General features: G+C 37.0%; 5 protein-coding genes across 9 annotated transcripts; 2 read left to right on the forward strand and 3 right to left on the reverse strand.

The window, feature by feature from the left end:
- The first annotated feature begins 591 nt into the window (after positions 1–591).
- On the forward strand, positions 592–5,949 carry LOC109177887. Of its 3 annotated transcripts, none has more exons than XM_019327368.1 (9): positions 592–768; positions 858–1,027; positions 1,350–1,565; positions 2,762–2,933; positions 3,908–3,968; positions 4,048–4,183; positions 4,327–4,654; positions 4,951–5,079; positions 5,177–5,949. In XM_019327368.1, the coding sequence occupies exons 4-9, from the start codon at positions 2,825–2,827 to the stop codon at positions 5,617–5,619; spliced, it is 1,206 nt and encodes a 401-aa protein (XP_019182913.1). In that variant the 5' UTR covers positions 592–768; positions 858–1,027; positions 1,350–1,565; positions 2,762–2,824; the 3' UTR covers positions 5,620–5,949. The 3 variants fall into 3 exon arrangements, with proteins under 3 accessions (XP_019182913.1, XP_019182912.1, XP_019182914.1); XM_019327367.1 differs by having other exon boundaries at positions 878–1,027; positions 2,814–2,933; XM_019327369.1 differs by lacking the exon at positions 1,350–1,565 and having other exon boundaries at positions 878–1,027; positions 2,814–2,933.
- A 2,702-nt stretch (positions 5,950–8,651) lies between these two features.
- On the reverse strand, positions 8,652–9,767 carry LOC109177888 (RING-H2 finger protein ATL80-like). Of its 2 annotated transcripts, XM_019327371.1 has the most exons (2): positions 9,490–9,767; positions 8,652–9,456 (listed from the first exon to the last, which is right to left on the reverse strand). In XM_019327371.1, exons 1-2 carry the CDS (start codon positions 9,544–9,546, stop codon positions 8,965–8,967), a joined length of 549 nt encoding a protein of 182 aa, XP_019182916.1. In that variant the 5' UTR covers positions 9,547–9,767; the 3' UTR covers positions 8,652–8,964. The 2 variants fall into 2 exon arrangements, with proteins under 2 accessions (XP_019182916.1, XP_019182915.1); XM_019327370.1 differs by having other exon boundaries at positions 8,652–9,762.
- A 4,151-nt stretch (positions 9,768–13,918) lies between these two features.
- Positions 13,919–14,572, reverse strand: LOC109177889 (RING-H2 finger protein ATL8-like). Its single transcript, XM_019327372.1, has one exon. The coding sequence runs from the start codon at positions 14,527–14,529 to the stop codon at positions 13,951–13,953; it is 579 nt and encodes a 192-aa protein (XP_019182917.1). The 5' UTR covers positions 14,530–14,572; the 3' UTR covers positions 13,919–13,950.
- Positions 14,573–19,350: 4,778 nt separating this feature from the next.
- On the forward strand, positions 19,351–23,122 carry LOC109177584 (WEB family protein At5g16730, chloroplastic). 2 transcript variants are annotated; one of them, XM_019326968.1, is made up of 4 exons: positions 19,351–19,595; positions 19,810–19,964; positions 20,974–21,833; positions 21,867–23,122. In XM_019326968.1, exons 1-4 carry the CDS (start codon positions 19,576–19,578, stop codon positions 22,881–22,883), a joined length of 2,052 nt encoding a protein of 683 aa, XP_019182513.1. In that variant the 5' UTR covers positions 19,351–19,575; the 3' UTR covers positions 22,884–23,122. The 2 variants fall into 2 exon arrangements, with proteins under 2 accessions (XP_019182513.1, XP_019182512.1); XM_019326967.1 differs by having other exon boundaries at positions 19,810–19,963; positions 20,976–23,122.
- A 97-nt stretch (positions 23,123–23,219) lies between these two features.
- LOC109177601 (14-3-3-like protein 16R) lies at positions 23,220–24,628 on the reverse strand. The gene is made up of 4 exons (XM_019327000.1): positions 24,048–24,628; positions 23,799–23,921; positions 23,571–23,687; positions 23,220–23,458 (listed from the first exon to the last, which is right to left on the reverse strand). Exons 1-4 carry the CDS (start codon positions 24,525–24,527, stop codon positions 23,405–23,407), a joined length of 774 nt encoding a protein of 257 aa, XP_019182545.1. The 5' UTR covers positions 24,528–24,628; the 3' UTR covers positions 23,220–23,404.
- Between the last annotated feature and the right edge of the window lie 134 nt (positions 24,629–24,762).

The raw sequence follows: 24,762 nt of genomic DNA on the forward strand, positions 1-24,762 counted from the left end.
ACCATGGTCCACACAAGTTGTGTGAACCATGATCCACACAAGTTGTGTGAACCATATTTTGTATATTGTAAAATAATGTATATTCAGTACAAAAATAATGTACATTGTATTCAAGGGATTACATTATTTGTGTACTGAGTGTACATTATATTGTATAATGTACATTCAATACAAAAATAATGTACATCTAGTATATTAAAAATGTACTTTTTGTTATGGTCCATACAACACTGAGTGGACCATGGTCGACACAATAATTTATCGCAAGTAATCCGCTAAAATTGATGGTAACCTGTTATTCGGTGAAATTGCATACATTTAGAGTGTTCAATGGTCTAATTACACATTTTTAGAGTGTTCAGTGACCTAATTACATTTTTTTTTTTCATTCAGTGACGTAATTGTATTTTCAAGATACATTCAATTGTCAATTTGAAGATCAGGCCCATGAGATATAAATTAAGATCAGGCCCTTATTCCCCTGTTATAAATTAAGATCAGGCCTGTGAAGATTAAATTGCTAAGCCCATTTCAAAGAGAGGCCCATGAGATATATATTTATTTATATATATAATAAAAAAATTCCATTTTCTCTGTTCTTCAAAGTCGTAGCCGGAGCCCGGAAGTGCTAACTCAACGACGCAGCTTCCTGACTGTCTCGCCCACACCGCCCAGCCATAGCGAAGGTTTGGATTCTCAAGAGTAGGTTTGGATTCTCAAGAGTAGCCGTTTGCGCTGCACATTGGTCCTCAACGGCTAAAAATTGAGGTATTAAATGTGAGCATACGCAAATTAGCAAAATTAGGGATTTAGGGTTCTATATAAACTGTGGTAATCTGCAATCACAAATTCACAAGTTTTTTCAATGCTTGTATAGTTATATTGTCGAATTTGTTGGCGACCGGGAACTGACCGTCGGGGTGGTGGATGGAGTTGTTGAGTGGCAGAATTTCATTCTCTCTGCAATTTCTCAGCTCACAAGGGTGCTGACTTTCTTGCATTGGGGGTTGCTTTTACTGTCTTCAATGTGAGTTTTCAATTGATTTTATTATTATTTACACTATTGGATTTCCTCTGATTCTTTATTTCTTTCTTTTTGGTTTAATTATGTGGGGAGGGTTATTGATATTATATGTCTTGACGAATAAATAAATAAAGAATCTGAGTGAAAAGATTGTGAAATTAGAGGAATATTTTGTATCTGAAGACTATTAAGTATTAACAATCAGAAGGGGTTAGAACAGAGACAGAGACGGAGCTGCCGTAAAAATTAGACAGACTGTTTATATATATAATTTGTTTTTTTTTTTTTTTTTTTTTTAAAATAAATTCATTTCTTCCTAAACCAGTAGAAGAGTCCTAAACCAGTAGCAAATTGCAAGTCGCCACCGCCCCCAAGCCCCCAAGAGTCCACGGTAGCAGGCAGCAGCTCGGCACCCCGGTATAGTCTCCATCAGCTCCACTTGACAGTCCCACCGGCACTCGACACTCGCAAATCGCAAGAAGAACAACATAGAAGGCAGTAGCTGTCAGCTCCACTGCCTCCACGAGTCCACCGATCCACGGTATAGTCTTCTTCAGTTCCTAATCCCTTGGATATGTCATCTGTTACATCTGTTGATGATCTAAAACAACTAATAGAATAAATTACCAACCATTATGGATTCTTGTCTCCATCGTTTGGTTTCTTTGTCAAAATTAATGCAAACAAAGAGCCGAATAACTGAATAAGAGTTCCCTAATTCTTGTCTCATTAATTTATGGAAATTTTGTCATCCGAATTTTGCCTTAATTTTGTTTTTGCAGATTTTGAGGATTTTTTGCAGATTTAGAAGTGCTTTACTTGTCATTTCAATTGATTTAATTAACTTTTCAAAGTGCTTTATTAGTAGTTTTGCCTTGTTTGGTAATTGATTGTGTAAAAAATATATAGCTTTTGTCATTGACAACAAAAGGAAAGCATGGACAATAAAAGGAAACAAAAGTGCTATTTTTGCTGCCAGTCATAACTTCACAAATAATGTTTCTGAAATATACATTTTTTTCTTTTTGGATTTCAGTACTCCGTGTGTTGATCTGAAACATTGTAGTGTAATTTATAATGTATTTTGTATTTGAACAATCTTATTCGTATTTGATATTTTGTATTTGAACATTTTTGAATTCATTTCAACTTCGTTTCTTTGCCCCCCACTCAAAAGGAAATTATGGCTCCGTCCCTGGGTAATGGGTTAGAAGGTTCTTTTGATCACAGTCAAATTTCAAGATTATATTATGCAATCCCATGAGGGATTACAGCATGGGGTTTGGGGTGTTTGACTTTTAATTTATAGAAATTCATTTGGTAAATATGAATATCTGATAACATGTGCATCTTTGTAAGAAATGAATGGATATATGATCATCTTGGAATTAGAGAGGTGCAGCCTGTAGTTGTCTTTGCAATTACTCAACCACTAACCTCCCCAAAATTATGGCTTTTTCGTGTGACAAAAGGTGGAATTCTAGATTTCTAGTATAAATATTGTCAAAAGTATTGCATGTGAGATAAACATAGATGCTACATTTCCAAGTAAATGCCATATTATTAGGAAAAAACAATTTGACGAAAATGATCATGAGGAATTTAATATTTAATTATAAAAATTAAATTTTATATTTAATTAGTATTTTTGTACTCATATATTGAATTTAATATTTAATTATAAAAATTTATGTTAACTTACATAGTATAGGGCCTCTTTTTGTTTACTTGCCTCAGGCCTATAAAACGATAGCACCGGCCCTCAGTGAGTTGATTTTCACTTTTTCAGTGATAGAAGAAATGGATCAGCAAGCAGCAGCGATGCCGGCGGATAATGAATCGCTGGAGAAACGGCCTGGAGTGCTCATCGTCGGAGCTCCCAACGTTGGCAAACGTACACTCCTCTCTCGTAAGTCTCCCTCCTCCTCTCTAGATATACGAATGAGGAAATCAGTGATTGACGTGATGGAACAATGGTTTTTAGTGTATAATTTATCACGTAAACAACAATAACAGCGAATTATAGAACGTGTACACACCATATAGGCAAGTATATTTAGCATAAAGTAGACATGAACACCTGAGCAAAGCTTTTGGATGGAGAAATGCATACCTCGGTGACGACGGGCGTTGGGAGCATTGGATAGGTCAGCAAATACGTTTTTGCAGGACATTTAGGTATGCAGTGTTGGAAATTTGAGGTAGAGCGGGAATCCTTTGATCCGTTCAACTTTCTTCTAAAGCTCTTGCAAGTTGAGCTTCTTGTAGGAGAGTTCAGCTCTAGAATTTGTCCATATAAAAGATGACCAATGTATCTTGGATCACATAGATTGAACTGGGTTTTGAACTAGGATACCGCTAAAACCATACCATTGGCAATACTTTCCCCTATAAAAGTATGTTTGGAATCTGCATCACTATCCAGAGAGAATTCACCAGGTAATGTTCATTAAATTTGATGTGTTGAATGACATTTCCTCAAATAAAGTGTGAATTTTTAACCAATGTTTTTTGCTAATTGTTAAGTGTAGCTTTTTTGGGCTTGTTGCTGGTGGTTACAAGTTGGGCATGAAGAGTGTATTTCAATGTTTTTATCAAATACCTTGTAAATGCATTCTTTCTATTTGTGTGTATCTCTTAATTAGCATCTCTCTTGGCTAAATCGCAAATTTGCAGCAGATAATAATTTGTTGGAGATTCTTGATTTTCTTGAATTATATAAATTTGATGTGTTTTCAGCATTTGGAAGTTTGGTTCTTTTTACTTCTTGTTGCTGCTTTATCTGTTGCAAGTTTAACCAAAATAGGATTCTAACAAATTAGGGTGACATCTTTCACTTGAAATTGATCTCTTGATAGCCATTTCCATCTTGTCAATATGTAGGACTACTTTCAATAGATTTGGACGACACCCCTGATACATCATCCGGCTTACTTGCCTATGGGTAATTTGATAATAGGTTTTCAATCTATATGGTTACATGCTTCAGTATGATTTACAATATGACTTTGGGTTATTTACAGGTGGACAATCAACACAAAGTACTACACAGCTGATGTTTCTCTTTGGATGACCAATCTTCATGAGAAGTTTTCAGTTGAAGCCCTCCCAATATCTGATCAGCTGGCTGCATTAGTGATGGTTTTCGATATAAGTGATGTCAGCCTCACCCTTTACCTTCTCTGCTATAAAAGTTCTGTTTTCAGTTCGAAAACATTTCTATTATGAATGAACTGTGAGATTATTATCTCTACTGTTGCAAGATTTTGATCCTATGACTTTTCATTTGCCATAATCTGCAGTTATCGTCTTTTCTTCGACTTAAAGATTGGGTGTCTCACACTGATATCCAGAAGTTTGATATTTTGTTATGCATTGGCAACAAAGTGGATCTTCTTCCTGGTCATTCAGCTCATGTTGAGTATAGACGTCGTCTGCTGAAATGTGCAGAATCTTCAGGTAGTTCTTACACAGAAATATTAGACGCTGGTATTGATGAGACAGAAGGGAGTAGTCTATTAGGTGATGACGAATCCTCATGGGAGATTAAGAAAGCATGCTTGGAATGGTGCATTGATCTCAACATCGAATACGTTGAAGCCTGTGCATCAAATGTTGACTTCGACAAGTGTAAGCTTTATAGTATTTGTGCATTATTGCCTATTATTCATTTCCCTCAATTTTCATGCTCATATTCATGAGTGATAGTGCTGAATGCCAAGTTTTCAATCTTTTTTCCCCATTTATATAACTATACAAGCTTCTGAAATTTGTATATCTTTCCGACTTTCCCCTATTTTGGAATCATTTGTAATCTGAATGAGTCTAGTACTCTTCAGACAAGAGTACTAGACTCATTCATTGGTTTACATTTCTGAGAGCTCATTCTAGTGTAGAATGGTTAATGGGAAGAATATCCATGGCAGGTTTATCTGTCGATGGAGATTCACAGGGTGTTGAGCGACTCCAAGGGGCACTGTCAGCTTATATGTGGCCTGGAATGGTACTTAAGTCTGGTGATAAAATAAATGAACCTTCATTGCCTCAAGAGCAAGGTTTTATCTCTGCTAATGGCTTTGATTACTTCTTTTTTCTATTAACCTTTAATGCTTTTCGTATTAAATCGTGAATGCTTTTATGGTTACTATCCAGATGTGTCAGATGAAGAATCCGAATACGAACTTGAATATGAAATCCTATCTGCTGGTTCAGCAGAGCCCTGGGATGATGCAGATGGAGGCTGGATATCTGCAGATGGTCCTGTTACAACAACAGGGACAGCAGAATCAAGCAAACGGAAAGAGAATGGTTCTGAAGGAGAGGTGGGGCCTTCAACATTGGAATCTCAGCTGCCGGGAGTGATTGAAAAGGAAGAAATACCAGGAAAAGATGAAGCTGACAGAGTATCCGAGGCTGATAAGGGCACAACATACAATTTTGAGGATTTGGAGCACTTAATGGCTGAGATTGGAAATGTGCGTGATAGCTTAAGATTGATGCCAGATTTTCAAAGGAGGGAAATGGCAGCCAATCTGGCCATGAAAATGGCAGCCATGTTTGGTGATAGCAGTGGAGATGAAGAAGGGTTAGATTGATACGAGAGGACTTTTGAAGTGTTCTGTACCGTTGATGCCTGTTAGCAACCAAAATCTATTACAGATGTTTATCAACTATTGAAAACATGTTCACCTATTTTGTACAAACAAAGTGAAACCTATGACTCCTGCTAATCTCCTCTTGTCCCATGAAAGGTCTACGCAGGATGAACAAAGGTACACCGTACACCTCTCCACTCAAGTGGGTTAGTTTAATTACATAAAACTTTTACATGAATATTTTCTCTCTGGCTTTTTATTTAATCAAAACTCATATTCTAGCTCAACTCTCTTTTTTTATCCTACAGGAAAGATGTATGATTCTTCCCCCCTTCCTATTCTTCTTTTTATGGACATATACTTATTAGACTAGAGCACTATGGAAGTAACTTAGATATTTCAAGGTCTCGATAGGGTAAAATACTGAAAGGTGGCAACCTACTGTGTTTGATTAAATTATTTCTAATATTTCTTTCTCCTCTATGCTCAAACACATTATTATGTACCATTCTTCACTCTTCTATGCTGCCGTAAATGTAGACTTTGATGGTCAAGAGTCAGTAAGTTATGATTTGCTGTCGAGCTGCAATTAGAGGAAGTTTTAGGTGCCTGGTAGGTAGAATGGGATTTGGGTAGTGGAAAAGCCAAGAAAATAACATAAATTTCATCTTTTAAAAAAAAAATCTGGGCAGGCAGACATACTAGATGACAGATAAGGTAGGAAGTGGGATTAGTCTGGTTGATTTTGATGTTTAGTGCATTTGTTCTGTAGTAGGAGATATATTCTCAAATCTCGACCGCTTTGGATGGATAACCTTAACTTCACCATTAGACATCCATTGTTGTAGAATATGACCAATTGTTGTATGGTTAATTTGCAACTGGCAATATATTTATGTGTTAGTGTTAGAAGATTGAGGTGGCAGGGGAAGAAGATATTTTGTTTTGTGAAAGTGTGAAGTGGCAGTAGAGGAAAAGATATTTTGTGAAAAGTTCTTAGATTCATGAAAACTTACTTCCCAGGACCCCGCCTTCCACTTGCACTTTATTTATGCACTTATCATACTTTGAACAGCTTTTGGTATCCGAACATTGGCCTGCCTCTCAGGCCTCAGCACATCATCATGCTGAACTCTCTCTCTCTCTCTCCCTCTCTCTAGTTGGTTGGAGAGTTAGCTTGGTAACCCTAATGTTCTACGTTTGCCTTTGTGGGAGTTGTCTATTGACATTTATAGTTTAACTCGGTCAGTTATAGGCAACTTTTGATTTTCCTCCTTATGATCCATTGCCGGCTATGATCACAAGACAGACTTCACTTAATGCACTTTCGAGTAACTGTTGTGGATTTTTTTCGTAAATCAATGTAAATAGAGTTGGTGATTGACCCACCTAGTGGGTGTGTGAATGCCCCTAGTGACCACTCTGATGTACTTCAAACGTATCTGCTAGGCGCTGGGCTGCGCGGAAGCTTCAATTTTTTTTTATTTTTTTTTAAAAATAAATTCGAAAAATCAAGTTTCTCTCTTATGTCACTTCATCTCCTCTCTTCCAATAAAGTGTAAAAACCCACCAAGAATTTACATTGAAGTTGGTTTAATATTGATTATTTCTCATGTGTTTGGTATGTTGTTTTCATTTTTTTTTTCTTATATGATGATTACTAGAATATGTATATATCCAATTACATACATAACAATAAATTTTCTCAAATACAATGAAAACTTATACCAACTCTGAATACTTGAGATTAAAATTACTCGCAAATAATGAGATTAAAATGTCCATGTGCGATTGCTCTGAGTTGGGATTTACCTTTTTGAGGGTTTAAACTCGAGTAACAAGTTAAGTTATTATTGACAATGTAGATGTAGTTTTAAGATGCTTTTATTTCTTGATTTTTTTTCCTGCCCCTCTCTCTCTCTTGAAGATTCTACCAAAACCTCTTCGATCTATGCTTTGAATTTCAACATCACATCATACCACATTAAGAAATGCTCCATTGATTCTTATATTCAAAGTTTGAGTGTTTTAGGGGAACTACTTTGCCACATAGTCTCAAAACTTTAAGGTACTTTTTTAGCTTTAACCTAATATCACCATATTTAACGTGAAAAGGTGATGAGTGGGTTTAGAATCAAAACCAAAGGGGAAGAGGAGCACCATCCTTTTTGCTCATCTTTCCCTCCTTAAAAATATTTTGTTCATGGCCAAAACCTCAAGGAACGTGATGTTATTCCCCATCATCCAAGATGCTGTTTTGAAGTGAAGTTTGGAAAGGAATATAGTAATAAATAAACCTAACTTTTATGCTTAAATGAAATCTCAAGAAGTGTGATTGGGTCTTGAGAGCTTTGGAAATGGATCGTTGGGTCTAGTGTAGGGGATGTAGTATGGTCAAACATTATTTCCAAAAAGTTGAATCCCCAATCCCAAGGTACTCCCTGTCTTGGTTTGACAAAACTTCTGAGAGGATGTAAATCATTGTAACTTAGTTGAACACTCCCAAAAGGTTGAGTCACCTGTCCCGGTTCGACAGAACTTAATGTTAAATTTTTGCTTATTGCGCACAAAGAACCCCCCTTACTGTTGTTAGTGAGACTTCATCTCGGATCATTATTCTCAAACTTCACCTATGTGACCAACTAAGCTGCTCATGTTGGCTGTAGTATGGTCAAACATAGTTGGGGATGATAAGATATGATCAATTGATTGGACATCATATGCGTGAACAAACCATTAGGATTACTAGCAATGTGGATTGCGTGAGGTACTTGTTCAAAGTAGAGGTAATGCGGTGGATAACATGTGAGTGCTCATGTAAGTTGAGAAGAACTAACAGTAAAAACATGAATGATTATTACAAGTGAGGGGCTACATAGACTCATATTTAATGTGAGTTGAATAGAACTAACAACGTGACTAAGAGCGTTATAAAAGAAAAAGCGAAAATCGTTATAAAGATAAGCATTGCAGATATCAAGATTGTTATTATACCGTGTTTTATTGCCCAATTTTTATTTTTTATTTATAGATTTAGATCTCTCACACAAAAGTACAAAGACAATTCATTTTTATATATACTTTGACTACTATGTACAGTGCCAACTTATATACGCAAATCCTAATCAAGGAGAGTTTGAACGGTGATTGACATCTCTTCTTCCCCTGCCAAACCCTACCCGAATACCCGGAACTACAATCAAGGCCGCAGCTCCTCCGCTAACGGCGGAGCTGTTACTAGACAAGCCGGAGTTCTCAGATGGCGTGGCCATGCCGGAATTGTTTGCTCCCACCCTCGCATAAACTGAATTGTCAGATTACATGCTACAATTGAACTATTTCCAGTTAAAGTAGAATATTAATGGCGCTTTGAGATTGTTCCCCGGCTCCGGCGGGCGAGACCGACGGAATTTCCTTGCAGCCGCACTTCCGGCAGCGGGCGACGACGAGGATCTGCCGGCACGAGGGGCAGGAGGAGTGGGACCCGAGCCAGGTGTCGATGCATTGCACATGGAAGCCGTGGCGACACTGCGGCAGCACTCGGATCTCGTCGCCTTCCTCGTACTCCGTCAGGCATATGGCGCAATCCGCCGGGATTTCCTTCTCGGCGGCGGCGGCGAAGGAGGGGCCGTAAGTGAACTTCGGCAGCGACCGGAGCACTTTCTTCTTCAGGCCTTTGTTCGACGACGGCTGTCCGCTTGCGCCGCCGTTTGCCCCGGCGCGGATCCTCCGGAGCCACGCACACCTAGCTACCATAACAAGCCCTACCACACATATCACGGCGCACAGTAGCGCCGCTAGGATGACTATAAAATCAGACTCCGGAGTTGCTGACGACGACGGTGGCTCCGTCGCCGCCGTCTTCGTCGGCGACGGTGGATTCGGTGATGAGTGGTTGCCGGAGAGAAATCTACGTGGAAGAGCCATATAAAGTATGAAATATGAAGTTCACGAGAAATCCTCTGTGACTTTAGTCCATATTTATACCCGTAAAATGCGTTTATCATACATTCTTACCGATATTCGGTTCAATTTTGAAGATATTTTAGGTTAAACACTTTTTGTGGGGTGTTAGTGGGTGTGTGTTAGAGTATAATTTCTCCCTACTCTAGGTTCCTCTCCCTTTGATAAAAATATATATGATACATTAGGTTTCTCAATTTAGGTCAGATTAATTATAAGCACGGTTGTAAAAATCAGCCTAGGCGGTGCCCTATGCGCTAGGTGCCCCTAGGCCATTCTGCTTTCACTATTAGGCGTCTAAAAATCGGTTGGGCGCCTAGGCGGCCGGCTAAGCGGTGAAATCGGTCAAAATCGACCAATTCGGTCGATTTCTTCCGATTTTGAGTGTGTTATTTGATTGAAGGTTGAAAATAGCCTCATTAAAATTGTCAAATTACAAGTCTTTCAGTATTTTTTTGACGCTCGCCTAGTGCCACCTAAATTCCGCCTAGGCGCTAGGCGCTACTCGAACGTCCGACTAGCGCCTAGCGCCTATTGCGACCATGATTATAAGTCTTCAAAATTTTTATCTAAAAATCATTCAAGAAACTAAATTGTGAGTCAACACATCGATACAAGCGCGAGCGTTATATATATTAAGAAAGGTTGAAAATCAAATTTAATATATTTAATTATGGCATCATATTATGTGCTTGAGAAACTCCCTCCGTCCCTAATTGATTGTCTTACTTGCTTTTTGCACGAATTTTAATACAATAAAATACTCCGTAAATGTTACTAACTTTTCAATTTTGTCTTTCAAAAATATGTGTTGTTTGTATAAAGTATAATAGTACTTACCTCTAGAAATTTGAAAAGTCAAAAGGGTAAATTAGAAAATGTAAGTGATAGTTATGTTCAATTTTAGATATGTGATACTATTTTGAGACAAACTAAAAAGGAAAGTAAGACAGGTAAAATGAGAGAGAGGGAGTATAATTTTTTTAAGAACCAGATTCATTAATTCATATCCAAAAGTAACACGTTAAATTGGAAAGATGGAGGGTTTGACAACAACTCCGAACAACTAGACATAAAAAAACAGACTGTTTGGCTAACACATGAGCTGGCCGGTTCGCTGATCGTCTAGAACAAGTTAAACTTACATGAGTAAACTCATTCAACAAGTTAAACTTACATGAGTATAGGCCCTGTTTGGTAAATGGTTGTTGGTTGTTAGCTGATTGGGTTAATTAGAGGGTATAACTAGTTAATAACATTAGCTGATGATTGTATAAAGGTGTTTGGTAAATTAGCTGATAGCTGATAGCTGTTTGATATAATTTTTTTTTTCTCAAAAAGCTAAGTGAAAAAGTTGTTTTGAGTCACTTTTTGAATTTTAGCATTTTGGAGTTACAAAACACTTATATTTAATTTTTTTAACCAAGTCAAACAATTAATAGTAGTCAAATAAGTCAAAATAGACTGATAGTGATAGGCTAATATTTTAACAAACAGGGCCATAATTTTTAATTTTTTTTAATGTACCCTAGGTTTCCACACCTAACTGCTAGAAACAAGTGTTAAGTGAAAATATAATTTTAATCAAGGATGATTAAGTATGTGGAATATTATTCTCATACAAAAATATTACGAATTCAATCATATTATTTTATCAGGCCATGGATAGTGACTACACATTTTTATTGTAACTCAAAAATATAGTATATTTTATCCTAATGTCTATATGTCGAAAAGTTTATGATTTTTTTTGATGGACATAAAACAAAAAGACGAGTTTTCATCTTTCATAAGTTGTGCAATTTTTATATACCAAGATAGATTATAAATTTCAAAACAAAATGACAAATTAATTTTTTTTTTAAATTATGTTTCTTGATACATTTGTTTAATTTTTGGTAATTTTATTTTATAGTTACGTTATTTGAAGTTTTAGTATTTTTAAAATTATAGCAAATTTTATGTGGTGCATACAATGTGCAAATGAGGGGATTTAAGGTATAATTTAATTAATTTTAATTTATACTATAAACAATTCCTTTTACAATTTTTATTCACTTAGATAGATTAAATTTAAAATGGGAGAAAACTTAAAATTTACATAACACATTAAGACTGAGCACTAGTGGCATATCAAAAGTAAACAATAGTATAAGACACAGATTTAGGTGCACACTATGTGCTGAGATTAAGGTGTAAATTAATGATAAGTCATAAAACAAGTAACAATTGTTGTCATTTCTGTCTATTTATATGGACTAAAATTCAAAATATAAGTAAATTAAAAATTTGTACTAAATATTACTCCCTCAGTCTCATTTTATGTGTCCAGTTCAATTAACGAGGCTTGACTAGAGTCATTTTTAATTCAATTTTTCATAATATTAAGTTTAGTATTAGTATACAAAATTTATATATATATATATATATATATATATATATATATATATATATATATATATATATATATATATAAACTACACTAAAAGTAGTATTAAACACAACAAATCAAATTTAAAAATAAGTAAAGAATATTAAAAAAATAAACAAAGAACAAATAGTTTGTTTGACCAATGAATAGTAAGTATGACATATAAAATGAGACAGATGGAATAGTAGTGAGCAATAGTGGCATTAATTGGGTGGTATTTGAATTAAAAAAATGAAGAGAAAAAAAAAACAAACAAATTTGATGATCAATTTTTCATATATTGGTGGTCGTCCACTTTTGGGTGCGAGTATAACAAAATCCAGATTTTACATGAGTGAGCAAAAAAAAATGTAACATAACTTTATATGTTATGTGAAAAACTATAGTGGCACGTGGTAGTGATTATAACAAAGCATAGAGTTCACGCGAGTGAGCAAAAAAAAAAAATAATAATATGATTTTATACGTTTATGATAAAAGATGTAGTACGTAACACGTATAAGTAACGGTTGTAATGGAATCAATATTTCATGCGAGTGAAAAAAGAATGGTAACATGACTTCATATGTTTCAAGAAAAATTGCAGTGACACATAGGTAGTAGTTATAACCGCGTCCAGATTTCACGTAAGTTAGCAACAAAGGTAATATGACTTTATGCGTTACAAGAAAAAGCAGTAGTGGCAAGTGCGTAGAAGACATAGCAAAGTCCGAATTTCATATGAGTAAGCAAAAAAAGGCAAAATGAATTTATACATTACGAGAAAAGCAATAGTGGCAAGTTGCTATCTAGCCGTTATAACAGAGCCAAAAATTTCACGTGAGTAAGCAAAAAAAGCAGTATGACTTAATGCGTTATGAGAAAAGTGATAGTGGCAACTGGCAAGTGGGTAGCAGTTATAGTAGAGCTTGAATTTCACGCAAGTAGGCCAAAAGAGAGAGAGAAAAAAAAAAGACTTTGTGTTACTGGAAAAACGGTAGTAACATGTGGGTAGCGGTTATACTATGACTCTAAATTTATGTGAATTAAATAAAATATGCAACGTGAAGTGAAAAGCTTTGTGAAAATATAGTTATAAAACAGAGATGCAGCTCTATGGAGATGGCATTGTTTTTTTCATTTAGGTCTAAGGGAGCGTTTACGGCTCGATAGAGAGAAGGGTGTTCAGAAGGTTCTCGTTGAGCTAAATTCGGAAGCTGTCATTGAGGTGATGAATGAAAGTTTCCTGGGGATAACCTTCCCTCACTCGTTATGGATTGTAATTAAGTTTCTTGTAGTTTTGATTGTGTGGTTTTCTCACATATTATGAGAGAAGGAAACAAGTGTGCAGACTAGTGACTAATCTTGGGCGGACGGTGAGACGGACAATTGGGGGACTAGGATATTGGAGGACCCTCCAGATAGGATGCCTGGGCTTTGTCAAGTTGATGCTGGAGGAGCGAAATTTAGAATAATCAAATCACCGCTCATGTCTTCTTCACCCAAAAAAAAAAAAAAAACATTTACATTTTAGGTTTTATTATTACAGAGTATTTTTTTAAAGATTTATGTTTTTTAAAAAATCAGATAATCAGACCCCTCCTTTTGTCCAAAATAAAAAATATAAAAATATGTCATAAGCAAAAATATTAAGACAAATAAATTTTATACTTTGACTGCCATTACACTATTACAGTGCCAGCCTATATGGCTATATGTGCATACTGCATAGGCAATGACACCTCTTCTTGACGTCTTCCCTGCATATCGACCGACCCGACCCGAATACCCGGAACTACACTCAAGGCGGCAACTCAGCCACCTACGGCGGAACTGCCACAAGACACGGCGGAGCACGCACATAGTGCCGCCATGCCGGAACTGCTTGGTTCCACTCTCGCAAACTACTGAATTGTCAGATAACATTTTTTACAGCTACAATTGAACTCCATTTCCGGTTAACCTAGAATATTACTGGTGCTTCGAGAATCTTCTCCGGCTCCGGCAGCCGAGACAGACGGAATCTCCTTGCAGCTGCACTTCCGGCACCGGGCGACGACGAGGATCTGCCGGCACGACGGGCAGGAAGAGTGTGACCCGAGCCAGGTGTCGATGCATTTCACATGGAAGCCGTGGCGGCACTGCGGCAGCACTCGGATCTCGTCGCCGTCCTCGTACTCCGTCAGGCATATGGCGCAGTCGGCCGGGAATTTCCCGTCGGCGGCGAAGGCGGGGCCGTAAGTGAACTTAGGCAGCGACCGGAGCACTTTCTTCTTCAGACCTTTGTTCGACGGCGAGCGCTGTCGGCTTGCGCCGCCGGCCGCCCTTGCGCGGCGGCTCCGCCGGAGCCACGCACACCTGGCTAGCGGAACAAGTCCCGCCACGCACATTAGTGCGCAAAGTAGCGCCCCTATGATGACTACAATATCAGGCTCCGGGACTACATTGGACGGTGGATCCGCCGCCACCGCCATCATCGGCGACGGTAGATTCGGTGATGAGTGTTTGCTTGAGAGGAATCTACGTGGAGGAGCCATATCGAGTTCGCGAGAAGTCCTCTGTGACTTCAGTCCGTATTTATATCCGTCAAATGAGTTTATCCGACAGATATTCTGTTCAAATTTAAGAAATTTTAATCAATTTTAATATTTGTAAAATTTTACATAAGATAAATCTCACTTATATAGTTTAATGTAATAATTTATAAATCACAAATTATACATGAGAATTAAATCACACTACTTAAAACTTACCAACAGATTAACTTGACCAAAACAAATTTGATGAGCAATGTTTTTTTTATTTTATTTTTAAAATTTGAAATAAACAAAGAAAAAAATAACTACACACAAATAACGGGAAAGATAAATGAGTATTTGATAAATAACTGTTACCTGATTGAGTTAGTATGTTTTATTTCACATATAATTATTAAGTTTTTAGTGAATAAAAATATAATAATTTACAAGTTTAGTGAATGCACAACAATTACAATGAAAAGTTTTGATGAGTGTGTATAGAATAAATTTCTCTCAAATTATATGTATTAGTAATAACTAAACTCGTGATATTGTAAATTAAGAATTTCCTAAAAACACATAAAAAATTGAATTGGATTGGGATTGCAAATGGCCAAAACAGTATGGTGCAAAATTCAAAACAAGCAACATGATTTTGCAGTCTGCACTGAACTTTACAGTAGAATTATGTTGCCATATATATGCCTAACAACAATGATAACTAGTAGAGTTGTTATGCCACGACTCTGGTATTAAACCGTATAAATTTTATATTTTTAGTATTAAAATTTTGAACTTTTAGAATATAAATTGTATTTCTAAGTCACAACATATAACAACGGTAGCCTGTAGGGATTATCAAATCTTAATATGTTAATATTGTGCGATTGCAATATTTGAAAGAAACTTGTGAATACGAAACAAGGTAATCAATTATACATATGTTAACATTGTGTGCTCGTAGTATACGAATTGTAAAGTTTTTAAGAGTTAAATTGTGAATATTTAGTAGGTAAATTGTGAACATTTGGACACAGGTCTACCTTGCAAGGTGGGCTCGAGTCCACTGAATAATTTGTGCAATTGAGTTGCTATACCATGGACTAAGGTCCATCTTGCAAGGTGGATCCTGGTCCTAAACGACGTATAATTATGTATGTTTAGTATTGAAATTGTGAATTTCTATAATATAAATTGTGTTTCTAAGTCAAAACACATAACAACTGTAGAAGAGAATTTGTGAATATAGGGTTATCAAATCGGGTCATCAAATCATAATATGTTAATATTGTGTGACTGTAGTATTTGAAAGGAACTTATGAATACAAAACAAGATAATGGTGTTCGTAGTATATAAATTCTAAATTTTTAAAGGGTAAATTGTGAATATTTGGACTCGTGTCTACAGAATAATTTGTAAACATATGAAGGGTCATTCCTGATTGTGGCCAAGGTAGGTAAGGTTTTGTATAGCCTTGACCTACCTAGTTCAACTAAAATCCATCGGGTCTTCAACATAAGTATGCTCAAAATATATCATAAAGATGTGGAAGACCCAAGCCGTGGGTTATCACAATGAGCACCATCTGTACATGGTCGTTAAGTCTTTCGACCAAGACATAGAAGATGTGTAAGGTAGTTCGTGAAAAGGGAGTTTTGCCTCAAACGCACTACCTTATCAAGTGGAAGAGACTGTCTGAGTCGGAGGCAACATGGGAACTCGAAGATGATCTATGGCAGTTTCAAGACAAATTGGAAGCTTACAAGGCAACAAGAATGGAACCGAATTAGTTGGGAAGGATGTAGCGCCCAGGGCACTTTGCTATGACTTTTCGAGGTTAGCTATATTGTTCTAGATCTTTCTTACACTTAAACATAGTTTCTCTTAGTTTGTAGAATATTCTAAAAACTTATACATAGTTTCCTTGGTAGATTCATAAAACATTTTAAATCCCGGCCTAAACCTTAGGTTTGTATAGAGTTTTAGGAAAAGTTCCAGATATTAATTTATAGCCGTACAATCCCGTAGATCTCCACCTTTCATTAAAGAGGTGGAATGGGTATACATACCCCTCAAAGGGCTCATTTTGTAACCATTCAATAGTTTGAATAACCCAAGTTTCATATAAAGCTTACGAGTTCTTTCTTAAACTTTCTTCTGAGATCTTTCCTTGCTCACCTCGTTATAATCTCTAGTGTACCAAAATCTAGAACTACAACAACTAACCTTGTAGTCAAACGTAGGACATCATCCACTCATACATCAAAACACCAATTTGAATGGTATCTAGAGACCATTCAAATTGGTGTTTTACACATACATTTAAAATCACCAAGAAATACTCATTATGAACAATAGAAAACATATATCCTCTCTTCAAACCAAAAACTATTACATGACTTGAAAGTAAATAGAACATTTTACTCGTATCCTCAGTAAAGTACTTGCAGATCATCAATATCTCCACAAAGAACTATGATATTGACAATAATCCTATATAAAATTAATTCACTTTCGAAACAGCTTCATAAAAGACTATCTCAATAAATTTTGTTATGCATAGAAACACATGTAATATAGCAGATTGCATCCCAGGTGGAGGTGATGCAATGAATTTGGTCAATGAAAAATTATGTTTTACATTGCGTCACAGGTAGATATGATGACGTAATTGGTTTGGTCAATGAAAAAATATGTCTTACATTGCGTCACAGGTAGAGATGATGAAAAAAATATATCTTTTTATCCGGATAGTTGATACAACAGGAAATTTAGCACTCAGTAATTAAATGCCTCCATCACATCCTTAAGTTGAATATTTGCATTCCTCACACAATTCCATTTCTAAATTCTTCATTACTCCTGGATGTGATAACCCGAATATAACACAGATTTTAGAAGCCCAATGAAATAAATGGCTATTTACTCAGGAAAAAAGTGGAAATGGATAACCAGAAAAGTTTTAGCCCAGAAGACATCATAACCAACGCATTAAATGGACCTTAGAATTAAAGTCACTACATATAATATATAAATGGGCTTGGCAAATTATATTATACACATCAGAATTTATCTTACAAAACAGACCATGATACAGATTGATTATATTTTCATACAAATTTATTTTTTAATGTAGTCAAAATAAACTAATAAAATAGTATAAATGAACATGTATCAAATATTTTATCTTACAAGATAGACTCCAATCCATGATATAACGATTGTGATAGGCCGAGCTTGACCACACATTGTTACTATTTAAGTTGGACCTCATCAACTTAATTGACTTAGTTTATGAAGAATGTGTTTTGCTACTGTAGGTGATTGGTTTAGACTAATTTGATCTAGTAACCACTTATAGTTTACCAGGTCTTCGAGGCACAATTCAACTAGACATCCAAGTCAAAATAAGTTCATAAACTTTACTTTGTTAGCAACCGTAAGGTGAATGGTTTAAATCCTACTAAGAATAAAAAAGAGAAGATATGAATTTGGATTTGTTATAAAAACTAATGCATATTTCACAATTTACTTTATTCATTAGTCTTCGAGTTAAAAATAATGAAGACTACTTAACTCCTTTCATTTAATGCTCAAACTTATACTTTGGTAGTTTACCAACCTTATTTCTAAGAAAAGAATACTCCTAACTAAGGTTAGAGTATGAATGTCCCCACTTCTTTTGTTGTCATCACAAAGGTAATATTTTTAGATTTAAAAGAAATGTTAATTTCAAATGGTTTAGCACTAGGCATTTATTTAAGCCAAAAATTGTATAGTTGAGACAATTGTGAAGCCATTAATTGAAGTGTACAGATTCCCATGTCATTTTCGCCGGCCCCAAGACAAAGTCAGACTTTTTAGCCATTCTTCATCAATACTACAACGTACTGAGGGAGTATTAAATGCCATTTGTAATTAATTTATATACTTTAGGACTATTAAAATGGAGACAAATATAATATTTTCTATGATCTTTGATTTATGAGAAAGGTCATAATTGTTACTTGAGTATGTATTTGGGATTAAATTGACATTTTGATACTAATCAACCAGAGACTATAAAGAGATAAATCAATTTAAATATGCTTATACATGAATGACTCAAACTAAAAAGGTCAATAAGTAATTTATATAGGAATTCGAACTTGAAAGTTCGTGTAGTTACTAAGCATTATTCGACCAATTTAGTTGGGAATTGTCTTACCTTTATTAAGGTAAAAGTTCAATCTTGAGAGCCCTCACTAGAGCTACCACAATAGTGCATGGTTTTTGCTCAGTTTTTGAAGAGATTTTGGGTGAAGTGGAAGAAAGAGAATGATTGAGGTCATACTGTAAGAACTTGATTTTTGTCTGTGAAGTGAGCCCCACCACAACGCACCAACAACACCATTTGTCGCGTGGGACACAACAATAGAGCCCACCCTTTTTTTGTTTTTTCCTTGAAAACTCATTTTCTTGTTTTTTCCATTCATCCTTCTCTCCTACTTGGCATCTTTAAATTTGTACAAAAAACCAACTATTACACTAAAAGCTTGCTACACTAATGTCCACAAATGATCTAACTCTAAACGGCATAAGTCAACGTTGTTGAGATCCGCTTCACTAGTCATTTCTACTCCGTGCACACTCTCAAATTGTAGTGATAGATTTCACTCTCACCCAATTTTTTTTTTACTATTTATGAATTGATCGACTCCATACAATGATACATTAATAAAAAGGATTATCAATTGAGTAGAGCGTGTTTTCAAAAAAATAAAATAAATAAATAGAGCGTGATTATTGTACTAAAAAGTTTCGAGTTTAATTCTGACAAATAATCTCTCTCTTATATATTTTAGTGTTGCGGCAATGCGCATGAAAGTGCCCGCCAAGTTCGGAGTTTGTCCCGAGTTCTAACCAGAAGTCCATAACTAACATTCTCTTTCTCCTTCACCCGCGCACAACAAACAGAAAATTTGAGGTGGAATTTTCAAATCTCTCTGATTTTCCCAAAGATTGGAGCATCCTCCGTCAACAACGAGGTTTTCACCACGTATATCACCCAATCCAATCCAATAATGCTACGTTCCAAATCCAGGTAATAAAGCCGCACTCATCCTTCCATTTCCTCCCTTTTTTCTCTTTCTATTGTACATAATCATCCTCCATTTTTGTTTTCGTTTCTGAGGTTTTCTCGGATTCGGAGAGTCACAAACCATTGTATATGTGTGTATTATTATGATCGTAAAGGATGAATGAGTGAATGTTTGTACGTTTGTTTGATTTGTGTTGGTTGTTTGGGGGGATTATAGATCTGGATCGGTTGATTTTCGACAGAGCAGCAATCATCACTCGGTGTTTGCAAGAACAATCTCTGCATCCAAGCTCTGTAGAGGCGACGCTTTAGGATCGCAGATCGATGCCGAAGCCGTTGTTTCTCTGCAACGGAAGCCTTCCAAGACTGAGGTAATTTGAAAAGATGTATAAATTTCTTCAAGAGTTTGTTTCTTAAATCACTGGTTTCGTTTTATCACTTTGATTTTTGGGTTTCAATTCTGTTAAGGCTATGAAAATCTTACGTATTTTAGTTCTTACATTAAGGCCGTAAGGACAAAAAGGTAATTTCCATACATCCTCCGAGGACCTCAGAAGCATTTTTTTTTTCGTAAGTTAAAGCTACAACTTTAGTTAATTATGCTCTTAGATAAATGAAATACTTCAGTTATGGACCTGCCATATATAATAAGAGCATCCACAATAGTTGATCTCTGTTGCAGTTTTTGAGGGATTTTTGTAAGTGTGATTATGAAAGAGAATGTGAGAGAGAGAGAAAAAAAATCAAAATTAAATTTTTTTAAAAAAATATTAAAGTACATAGGCGCGCCGACTTGGCCCTGACGCGTGCACGCGCCCGGCTACGGCCTTGCTGTGCGCCAAATGCGCATAGCGTGTACTTTCTTCTTTCCCATGTTACTGTTCCAATCTCTCGTGTCTTGCAATTGCTCCCCCCATTTTCTTTTCTACACTCGTTCTCAAAAAAATTTTCTCTTCTATACTCTCTCTCCAATTTGTCATAACTTTTTCTTACATTATCCCTTAAATGTCCCCGTATAATCTTGCTCTAAGTCTTCTTCCTACACTCTCTCCAATTTGTCATAACTTTTTCTTACATTATCCTCTATATAACCCCTGATAATGTTGCTTTAAGTCTTCTTTTAGTTATGGCTACCTAAACAAAAGTTTTGAAGCCCACAAAAGGGAAAAAGTATAGAAATTACTTAATTACTTGATTGTTGTTTAATAGATTTATTGACGAATGACTAAAATATAGGTAAAATTTTCCCGGTTAAAAACTTTATTAGGAAAAATTACAAGTCAAGAACCAAATGATGATCATTATGAAAATCAAAGATAAGAATTCTTGTGGATTGGTAGAATGTTGATTATGAGTTGTGAAGGATTTGTGTGTTTGATGCAGAGTGGGATTAATAGAGTCACAGTAGTGCTGCAGAAGCAAATGGGGGAGCTAGAAGAGGAGCTGAGGGATACCAAACAGAAACTATGTTCCGCCGAGGAGGACAGAAACCAAGCCCTTCGGGAACTAAGGGAGATAAAAGAGGTAGTTCAGGAGATCAAGTCATTGAAGGATTTGTTGTCTTGTACACGAGAAGAGTCGAATGCGAAAGACAAGGATATCCAGTCTTTGAGAGCGGAGCTGGACAGTGCCAGGGATTTTGAGCTTAAGTTGTTGCAAAGAGACTCGAGTTTAGAGAGGTTGAAGGAGGAATTGGGCGATGCAGCGAGGGATTTGCTGGATGATCACAGGAGGAAAATCCAGGAGCTAGAAGATGAAGTGGAGGACAGGAAGCTGTCGGAGTGCCAGGCTTTGGATTCCTTGGAGTCTCAGACGAAGGCGTTTGAGCAGACTAAGATTGAGTTGGAAGAACACAAGGAGAGAATTGGTTCACTTGTTGAGAGGATTCAGTTGTTGGAGGCAAATTCCAGGAAGAAAAGAAGCCAGTCCAGTGATTCTTCTGATGATGATTTTCGTCATTCAAAGAGAGAAGAACCTGAACTTCGAGTCTTAAAACAGAAGCTGGCAAAATCTGAAGAGAGCGAGAGAATCGCGTTATCAAAGGTTAGTAGGTTGACAGACGAACTAAATACGCTCAAGAATGAACTGAAGTACGCTACTGGTGCAGAGGAACAGAGCAGTATGGCGATGGATGATTTAGCACTAGCGCTGAAGGAAGTAGCAACAGAGTGTGCCGAGACTAAAGAAAAGCTTTTCACTACTAAGTCGGAGCTCGATCAAGTGAAAGAAGAGTTGCAAAAGATGACAGAGATGGTGGGGAGCACAGAAGAAAAGTATGAGAAGCTTTTGGATGAGGCGAAAAATGAAATCGAGCTGCACAAAAAAACAGCTGAGAGGTTGAGATCAGAAGCCGAGGACACACTTTTTGCTTGGAACGGGAAGGAGATGGGATTTGTGACTTGTATCAAGAGGGCCGAGGAAGAAAGGGCGCTTGCTCAACATGAAAACACTAGGCTGGCCGAGGCACTAAAAGCAGCTGAGCACATGACTAGGGCAGCAAGGGAAGAAACCTACAAACTAAGGGATATAATGAAACAGGCCGTTAATGAAGCCACTGCAGCAAAATCAGCAGCTGATATTGCACGGGCAGAAAATTCTCAGCTCAAAGATCTGTTGACTGACAAGGATGAAGCCGTGCATTTCCTTTCTCGTGAGAATGAACGTCTCAGGATCAACGAGGCTGCAGCTAATGAGAACGCCAAGCAGTACAAACTAATGCTTTCTTATGTGTCCCAAGAGTTGAAGGTTGAGGAAAGGGATCACGAAGGGATGAAGACCCCGAATACAGATAGCGAGGGGCATGAAGATGAAGAAGAAGAAGAAGAAGTAGAAGAAGAAGACGAAGATGAGGAGAACAAAGAGGATAGAAAATTCAGCATTGATCTCAGAGAGCTGGCATTGCTCAAAGAGGACGAGGATGATACACAATCAAGAATTGAACATGAGGATCCTGAAAAGGCCGAGGCACTCAAGGGCTCCATCTTTGATACCCCTTACTCACCCAAGTCAGAGCCGCGCACCCCAAAGCAACAACCAGTTCATCATCGCCGCAAGTCTACTGCCTTTGCAGATGCTGAAGATTCACCAAACACAGAAGATGCTGGTGAAACTATAGATAATAGTCATCATGTAGATGAGTCAGATAGTGAAAAGAATTCGCATAGAAGAAAAAAAGCATTGCTTCGCAGAGTTGGAGACCTCATATTGAGAAAGAGTTTCAGTAGGAAGGAGCCATCCCCAGTTCCACCTTCATCCCCAGCAGCACACACTTCATCCCCAGCCCTGGAGTAGGCCTATACTGCACATATAGCTAAACCTGAAATGGTATGAATTTTTTGTTTCATAATATCCTATAAAGAAATACTTCTTTTATCAGGGAGAAAAATGAGGTGACAAATTATAAGCCTCTTTTCACCTTTATTTTTTTTAATTTTTAATTTGTAATTTTTTTTTACTTGCTCTTGGCAATCTTGTACTATGGCATTTGTACAGAGCAATCCATCATAGAAATATATTTTCATTTGGAAACATCCCATGGAAAAGAAATGCCATTGTTTGTCCTGAACACTAACAATGCAAAAGCTAATGAATATGTAAATTTGAATACAAATATTGAGTGTAAATAAGTTGGACACAACATTCTGGGCAATATCATGAATGTAATTCCTTCATTAAAGTGAATAATCCTTAATGTCTGAATTTAAAAGGGCAACCACAATTCACATAAATGACAACCTTGAAACACTGAATAACAAGAAATGGCAGCTTTGAATTGCTGGAAATCATTTAATACGTAGCACCTCACTCACACTTTACTCATCTTTATCTTGTTTTGGTGCTTCTTTGATTTCATCAGTTCCATCATCCTAACCAAGAAACAAAACCAAACATACAATTAGTAAAACCATCTTATCTACAAGACATGTAGAAATAAGGAAATTTCTATGGTGTTGTAGAAACGAATTATAGACAAATTACCTGCATATCTGAAGTCCACAGAGTGAGATTATCACGAAGGAGCTGCATAATGAGAGTGCTATCCTTGTAGGACTCCTCTCCAAGAGTATCGAGCTCGGCAATGGCTTCGTCAAAGGCCTACTCATAGTCAAAGAAATCAATTGAACCCAACAATATTAGATACTATGTAAATGGGGTTTGACATTGCAAAGCAGATTAAAGGTATTAACTTTTGAAAAATTTGTTCACCTGTTTGGCCAGATTACACGCTCGATCAGGAGAATTTAAGATCTCGTAGTAGAATACAGAGAAGTTGAGAGCCAAGCCCAGTCGGATTGGATGCGTGGGAGCTAGTTCTGCAACGGCAATGTCCTACAAAACCAGCACAATCAACTCGGTAATAAGATTTCAAGTTTACATTTCGAAACGAAACAATGCGAGATTCGAAAACGGCATTTGAAAAAGTTTAGTATATTTATATTTGAGTCGAAATCGTACCTGTGCTGCTTTGTAAGCGGAGAGAGTGTTCTCCGCGGCCTCTTTCCTATCGGCTCCGGTTTTGAACTCAGCCAAGTAGCGGTGATAATCTCCCTTCATTTTCAAATAGAAGATCTTAGAGTCGCTGGAAGAAGCGGAGTCGATGAGAGTAGAATCGAGGAGATTGAGGATGCCTTTGCAGATCGATGTCAGTTCTAATTCGATCTTAGATCTGTACTCCTTGATTGATGCCACATGGTCCTCGTTGCCGCGGCTCTCCTCTTTCTGCTCAATGGAGGAGATGATGCGCCACGAGGCGCGCCGAGCGCCGATCACGTTCTTGTACGCGACGGACAGCAGGTTGCGCTCCTCCACTGTGAGCTCCTCCGCGCCGCCTGCCGCCGTCACCACCTTCTCCATGAACTCCACCATCTCCTCGTAGCGTTCCGCCTGCTCCGCAAGCTTCGCCATGTACACATACTCCTCGCGTGTCGACGCCATTGTCACAGAGAGGTTTGAGAATGAAAGAGAAAGAGAGAGAGAGAGAGAGAGAGAGAGGAAATGAGGTATGGCGAAGTAAAAGTGAAGGAGCGGTTTTTGGTTTCTCCGACCTCGAGTTTGACTGCTGTCTGAATAACATAGAGAACGAAATTTGGGCCGATAGCCCAAACTGAAATAATTTAAACACAATCCGGGCCCATAAAATGGACCGTTAGGCCCAGATATCCAAATCCGG

The sequence above is a fragment of the Ipomoea nil genome, unplaced genomic scaffold (genome assembly GCF_001879475.1).
Source record: "Ipomoea nil cultivar Tokyo-kokei standard unplaced genomic scaffold, Asagao_1.1 scaffold0805, whole genome shotgun sequence".
NCBI lineage: Eukaryota > Viridiplantae > Streptophyta > Magnoliopsida > Solanales > Convolvulaceae > Ipomoea > Ipomoea nil.

Excerpts from the sequence above, each read along its gene's own strand:
- LOC109177887 (XM_019327368.1), top strand. The coding sequence starts at position 2,825 with ATGGATCAGCAAGCAGCAGCGATGCCGGCGGATAATGAATCGCTGGAG. Across the intron at positions 2,934-3,907 it reads CAAACGTACACTCCTCTCTC|GACTACTTTCAATAGATTTG; the intron begins GTAAGTCTCCCT and ends GTCAATATGTAG. Across the intron at positions 5,080-5,176 it reads TTCATTGCCTCAAGAGCAAG|ATGTGTCAGATGAAGAATCC; the intron begins GTTTTATCTCTG and ends GTTACTATCCAG.
- LOC109177888 (XM_019327370.1), bottom strand. The coding sequence starts at position 9,546 with ATGGCTCTTCCACGTAGATTTCTCTCCGGCAACCACTCATCACCGAAT.
- LOC109177889 (XM_019327372.1), bottom strand. The coding sequence starts at position 14,529 with ATGGCTCCTCCACGTAGATTCCTCTCAAGCAAACACTCATCACCGAAT.
- LOC109177584 (XM_019326967.1), top strand. The coding sequence starts at position 19,576 with ATGCTACGTTCCAAATCCAG. Across the intron at positions 19,596-19,809 it reads ATGCTACGTTCCAAATCCAG|ATCTGGATCGGTTGATTTTC; the intron begins GTAATAAAGCCG and ends GGGGGATTATAG. Across the intron at positions 19,964-20,975 it reads GGAAGCCTTCCAAGACTGAG|AGTGGGATTAATAGAGTCAC; the intron begins GTAATTTGAAAA and ends TGTTTGATGCAG.
- LOC109177601 (XM_019327000.1), bottom strand. The coding sequence starts at position 24,527 with ATGGCGTCGACACGCGAGGAGTATGTGTACATGGCGAAGCTTGCGGAG. Across the intron at positions 23,688-23,798 it reads CGTGTAATCTGGCCAAACAG|GCCTTTGACGAAGCCATTGC; the intron begins GTGAACAAATTT and ends GACTATGAGTAG. Across the intron at positions 23,459-23,570 it reads TGTGGACTTCAGATATGCAG|GATGATGGAACTGATGAAAT; the intron begins GTAATTTGTCTA and ends TTTCTTGGTTAG.